The following is a 6,594-nucleotide window of genomic DNA, read 5'->3' as shown; positions in this document are numbered from 1 at the left end:
TTTTTCTGGCTTATCCCCACTCAGATAAAGTACCAAAAAAAAAAAGAGGCTTGAAATACTCATAAATTAAAACATTGAATTATAAATAATTTCAGTGAAAACGTGTTTGTGAAGCAGTGGTAAATCACGTATTTATTTAGCTGGAATACATTCCATTTATAATCAAGGAAAAAGTAACAAAATAAAGCTATTTGTCATTTAGCATATTTTGCAAAAGATACAAGGAGTTTTAAAAGTGTGTGTCCCATTAAAAAGAAACGAATGTGTAAGATTTGCTGTTAAGGAAAACCATGAAGTAACACATCAGTAGCTTAAGTGTGATTTCTACAAAGCCTAAAATAACATCAGAGATTATTTTGAGCTACTAGACTTATTTAGGACTGAAGTAATGGTGAGATATCAAAAAAAAATATCACCTATAGGTCAATATGAGCTGATACAGTGAGAGTGAATACACTTCACAGTGAGCCCTACTCTTTCCTAATAAGTCTCACAGCAGCTGTAATGACATCCACCATGAAATTATATTATTTCAGTGGTGCAGCCACAGGTAGCAGGACACTTCACCTTCACCAGTGAATGATTACAACCAAACAACATCTTCAGATTTCTGCAGTTTCCAAAGAAGTCTTGATACCTGCAAGGATTGGCTAAAATACAAGGGATAGAAACAAACGCATGAAACAATAATTGAAAACCAAGCCGTGATCTGACATTTCTACATTTTCCAAAAATTCCAAATTTGTATGTCTATATAATGCTTGTACTTCAGCTCTGCTGCTAAAATTGCTTGAATATTGAAAATTACTTGCAGAAAGGTGGTATCTTAAAATTCCCATCTATTTTTATGCTTTGACTTGTTCCAGGTGGAAGTCTGCAGAAGTCAGGGGCCTGTGCAGCTCTTCATGTACTAGAGGATGTGTGACAATCTGTGCCCTTGGATGCAGAAGTGCATCAAGACATTCTGTCTTGAGCTTTCCAGGAGAGGGCAGCAGAAGACTGAGTGTGGAAGTGCACCCACTGCTCAACAGCAACGCAATTTCACAATTCACCTGTTGTCACAGGATGGTTGAGATTGGGAGGGATCTCTCATCCCACCCCCGTACTCAAGAATGTGCCTATTCTAGAGGGATATTTAACTACTGTTATTTCTGGGGGCAGGGAATGAAAGAGGCAGTTCTAGGATCTTTCATCCAGATAGGCAAGAAGTAACTATGCAAAAGTTAAATGCTACAAATGAACACATTATCATTTGAGGTACTTGGTATAAGGAGGTGAATAAATTCACTTACTGCAAAGTCCTCTGTCACAGTGGCCAGGACATTCTGCACATTTTGGTCCACTTCTGTAAGGTGTTGCTATTTGCATTGCATTATTTCCTCTGAAATTGGAAAAACAAGATCAAAGTGCACCACTGAACTGTTAAAAGGAGTTTATGCTATTTATCACAATAAAAGGCATCCAGAAGATTCTGGATAAAATTATTTTCATAGTCAGTCATGTTTTAGTTTCAGATGTTAATAGAATACAAGAACTTTATTTTTAAATAAGAGGAACACTAAAGTTTGGGGAAAGAAAATCAATCAATTATTTGCATTTATATAGCATTATCGGCTTAAAAAACAAGTTTATGTTCTTCCTAGTTCTGCTTTTTGAATGGCTTTCAAATTATTGTAGGTTATAAGGAAATAACCTCAGCAAACACATTTTGACAAACAGGTGTTTCAGATACACTCTTTATCTCTGTGAATATTAATTTGCTGTTGACTTTCACTTTACCTGTGGTTTTCTTGTGGTCAGAGTTATAAAATGATTTGTGCATGATGCCTGATTGTGATGGAGACTGACCTTTGTTCATATGCTAGAATTTGCCTAATATCTGTTTCAATGTGAAATAAAAGAAATATTTATATTTAATCTGATGTTAAACCCACAGTTCACACTGGTATTTTCAAAATTATAAATGGTTAAAATAAACAGTGATGTTTTTATCCTACACATGACTGCAGGAGTTTTTGAAAACTATTGCATTTTAGATGAGTAAAAAGACAATACTTACGGAGGACAGTATTGGCAAACATAAAAGTAGTTGAAGGGGTTCATAGGACAGTAGGCAACTGCACATCCAACCTGGTAACTGTTATACCAGATTAGCTGTAGGAAAAAAACCCCACATTATTACAGAGTCACATTTTATTGAATTCTCATAAAGAAACTCACAAAATAACAAAACCACAGGATATCGTTTTGGCTATTTAGCTTTTAAGTTTACAGTTTAGTTGTCAGAAAGAATAAATAGAAAATGAGTTAACTGTGTCCTCTAGTTTACAAATGTTTCTGAACTCTGTTTCTGGCAGGACACTAAATTTTAACTTCAAATATTTGCATCATAAAAATTTTGTTTTGACACTTCTTGAAGTATCTAAGTCTTTATATAGAAAAAAATGTATTTCTAAATTAAAGCCACGGATATTCTTTCCGTTTTATTTTGTTTGTTTGTTTTGTTTGGTTGGTTGGTTATTTTTTTTTCCTGTCCTACAGAATAATATTTCTCTTCTGGACAACTCTTCCAAAATATTGGTTCCACTGTCTCAGAGTTAGATGGAAAAAAAAATTAATTTATCTTTGGATCAGAGTGTGAATAGAGATAATTGTTTGATGATAGTGATGATTTTTTCTGATGAGAAACTCAATTAACTGTCCTCCTGTAACCTTTTGTGCATCATTGCAGTTTGTTTCAATTCTCCATACCTGGGTGTAGCTCTCGATATTGACATTTTTTGTGACTGCTCCATATCCATACTTGAAATTGGAGGACTGACTGTTCCAGACTTTAATTGCTTCAGACCATGTTCTTGGGTAAGATGATAGCAATATATTCTCACCACAGGTGACACCTGAAGTGTAAGGACATCTGTTTATAACTCAGGAGAGAAGCAAGCTGTAGGGTGGGAGGTAGGACAGAGGGGTTGTAGCTACAACCTAAAAAAATCTCTACAATGCCACCTATTTGCCATGTGATTTTCATACTGCACCTGTGAAAGCTGCGGTAAATGTTACTATGGTTTTGGTGAGCTTCCAGTCACAGATACTACTTTGACTGCAAAATGTTACACAAAAATGTCTGCACTTAGTCATACCAACAGTCATCTACTGTGCCATCTTGTCTCTAGCGGAGCCAAAAGCAGACACTTCAAGAAAGGTACAAATATATGGTAAGTCCTTAGCATCCCCCTCTCTCCAGTTCCAACAATCCGCCTTTAAGCGTGTTAGTCTGACAAGGATATTCTACAGCAGATTAAAAGTTATCCTTATTTCTAGTTCACATGCACAGGGGTCATCTGCAAACTGCCATCAACCCCTCAGCTTGTGATTCGTACTTGTCACGTACCATTTATGATTCTCTGATCTTTTGGGCTGATTTTCATCTCACACCTATTTGCCCATTTCTGAGCATTTCTGGCAGCATTCTCACTCCACACCTGAAAGACACAAAGAAAGAAGTATCCAGGTCACAGGCAGGTTAATGTGATACATGAAAAGATAAAAAAAAGGGGAGGGATTTGGGCGTTGTGAGCCCAAATGGTCCTCAATAAGAAACAGGGGAGTTAGGTAAGTTTACAGTACTGGGGTATGGGCACCACACTTCTTCAGCTCTTAATGGCTGCAGAACAGGTTGTTTTGCACAGTATCACACTGCACTGATCTCCAGATGGTCCTGGCTATTAGGAATTTCATAACATACTGTTGCTTTCTTTTGGCTTTGTGTTTGTGTTTCTCATTGCAGGGTGCAGTGCGCTAAATGGTATAAAACTGATTTTGAGCTCTGGTGCAGCTGAGATGTAGTGATAGACACCAGATAGACTTTGAAACTGGGGAATGTTTGCAATTCTCACCATGCATATTTAACCATAAAGCACAGACCAGATTATCTACTCACGGGATAGCAATAACAAGAATATCAGGGATGACAGGAATGGGACCAATGATGGGCAAAGCAAACTCAGCTAAGGACAAGTGGGTATGCAGATTTAGGTCCTTTTTGCCCCCCGACAGTCTGTGATTCAAAAGCATGCAGCTGGTTGTGCTCCTGTTCCAGGTTTGCTTTACACACTTTTCTTTATCTAGGGCATGTCTTTCTCTAAGGGAGCTGCTTATTCCACTGAAGATTAAAAGGTGGTATCCATAATCTGAGACTGTCACTGCATTTTGTGCCTTATCCCTGGTTTAAATGCTCTCACTGAAAAGGCTTGCAGTTGCTGTATATTACAATGAACAAAACATAAGGCAAGAACGTGTGGTTCAATGTGCGGGCTACGTTAACAGCTTTGAGAGTGAAAAATAGATGTGGTTAGGGCAAAACTGTGTTCATGGTTCCTGTAGACAAATAACCCTAGTCATGGAACAGTTCCTGTGTTGCTTAACTGAGTTTTCTAAGTGGAAAAAAAAAAAACATTTTGGTTGGGAAAGGGATTCTGGATAGCACCTGTGGCCTATCATGAGACCTTTGCAATCACTGTACAAGTGCTTTTATCACCAAGGGGTGCAAAATTAAGCATGAAGTCTGAAGAAACAAAGGGATAGAATTCCAATTTCTTCATCTCAACCCCAGAGCACCTTTCTTGCCCTCTCTGTTCACTGAGTGTGGGTTTAGAAGGCTACAATCTTCTGCTAATGATGTGGAAAGCAAGCTTACCATCTTCAGCATGTTCCTGGCTGTGGGAATTACAGATCTCCTTATTTCATTGTGTTGCTCAAGGATCTCTTTTTGGTTTTGAAACGAAAAATGAGTAAAGGCAGAAACGTCCACTTGTTTATATTTTACATCCTGGAAAACATGAACAATGAGGGTTCCGGTTATCAACACTTTAATAAGCAGGATAAATTATGAGCTTCTTGTCAAAGCAAAGATCTTGGAAATTCCCAGCTTTCCTTTATTGGTTCTTCTATTCTTATAATTGCTGATTTTTATTTTTTTTCTTCCTTCCTTGATTTGAACTGCACTCTTCTTTAGGAGGCATCACACTAAATGAAATTTGTAGGTAAGAATTCTACTTTCAGATGTCTCCACATCAAACAGGGAGAAAGCTTAACTCTGGAACCAAATCTCAACCAAATCTCCTTTTGTGTGCACTAAGAAGTACCTAGCTGTTCTCACTTGTAAACATCGCAAAAATGTGAAGCTGGATCAAAACTTAGGACTGTTATCAGACTATCTTCTGAAACCTCCTCACAGAGAAAAAGAATTATAATGCTTACATTGGAATTTTCAGAGTAAAACATCTCTCAGGAAAAGATTCTTTCCACTTAATGTCTAAAATGATAACACCTCAATCTAAGCTAGACATTCTGGAGAGGGCAAGGACACAGGCAGCTCATCCCAGAAAAGCTATTAATGTATTAACAATAATTTCATCCCTGAATTGTAAAGATTTAAAGATCACTAGACCAGAGTAGCCCATGTCAGATATCTGTATGTGTCCAGTTATGGTTCTTTTGCATAGATGATTGCTCCTACCTGCCCATCAGATTGGTGCAGCAAAGCCGCCAGGAAAATTATTGCAGTTAGTAGATCCATTTCTACAGAGAAAAAACAAAATAAAAACAAAACCCCAAATCCATTAATTTTGTTGCATAGAAGTTTGTGATGAAATGTAGTATGAGAGCGAGATGCAAAACTGTTGCCATCAGGTCTGCCACACAGAACATTATTTTAGTTAATACCTAATACAGTTGGATATTCTGAAACTGTGCGAATGAATATATGATAACGCATGGGCACCACTATCTTGTACAGAGAGAAGACTCTACTGTGCATTGAAGCAGGGACAGTAAAAAGCATAAAGTCATGTGTTATAACAGGGTTTATGTTACTGAAGTTAGTGGATTTACTTGCTAATTAGTCCCGTGAATGAGTCAGCTTACATCTGTCATGTCAGAAATTGGTGCTTATTATAAGGAAAATTAATGTAATAATAAAAAGAATAATGATAGTTGTCACAAAGAGTTTTAGTCTTCTCAGGTGCTTTGGTGTGACTCATTTACAAATAGTGCAGCAGCTTTGATACTTTAATCTTCACTGCAAGTTCCGTATATCCTGGTCTCTAACAGGGCACAAGCAGGTCCACTCATAACCCTAATTTGTGGCTAAATTTCCAACCAAAACTCAATCGGGAGAGAAGACATGGGAAAACCCTGCCAGAACACTGGAAGGTTTTTAAACATCTTTGGTTTTGAGATCCTTTTTATGTTCATATTTTATGAAGTATTCTATGCTAGTTCGCAGTAGGAGTATACCAGCATATGTCACAGTGTGCAGTGTCATAGTAAAAGACTCACTGTAGTTATGCTCTTGCAGCAGTTAGTTTTGAGGTTGAGTGACTTCCTCTGAATTTAGATGCTAATAACTATAGGCATAGCTATAAACATTCATAATTTTTACAAGACAGGAAAGACCTTCTACTAGATTGGATGCCAATCAACAAGAGGACATGAATATACCATGTGATTTTTGCACACAGCCAAAAGATCTTAAGGCTAATATTCACAGCAAAATATTAATGAACAGATATAAGCCACGAGTCCACATATCAG

At 37.3% G+C, this 6,594-nt stretch overlaps 1 protein-coding gene across 1 annotated transcript; it reads right to left on the bottom strand.

The window, feature by feature from the left end:
• Positions 1 to 522: 522 nt before the first annotated feature.
• Positions 523 to 5,776, bottom strand: LOC115946067 (cysteine-rich venom protein-like). The gene is made up of 8 exons (XM_031046575.2): positions 5,725 to 5,776; positions 5,519 to 5,580; positions 4,697 to 4,828; positions 3,392 to 3,482; positions 2,752 to 2,897; positions 2,060 to 2,154; positions 1,293 to 1,381; positions 523 to 650 (listed from the first exon to the last, which is right to left on the bottom strand). The coding sequence occupies exons 1-8, from the start codon at positions 5,774 to 5,776 to the stop codon at positions 523 to 525; spliced, it is 795 nt and encodes a 264-aa protein (XP_030902435.1).
• Positions 5,777 to 6,594: the final 818 nt, after the last annotated feature.

Source organism: Melopsittacus undulatus, chromosome 3 (genome assembly GCF_012275295.1).
Source record: "Melopsittacus undulatus isolate bMelUnd1 chromosome 3, bMelUnd1.mat.Z, whole genome shotgun sequence".
NCBI lineage: Eukaryota > Metazoa > Chordata > Aves > Psittaciformes > Psittaculidae > Melopsittacus > Melopsittacus undulatus.
Note: the sequence above shows the minus strand (reverse complement) of the source record. Positions and strands in the feature narration are given on the sequence as shown.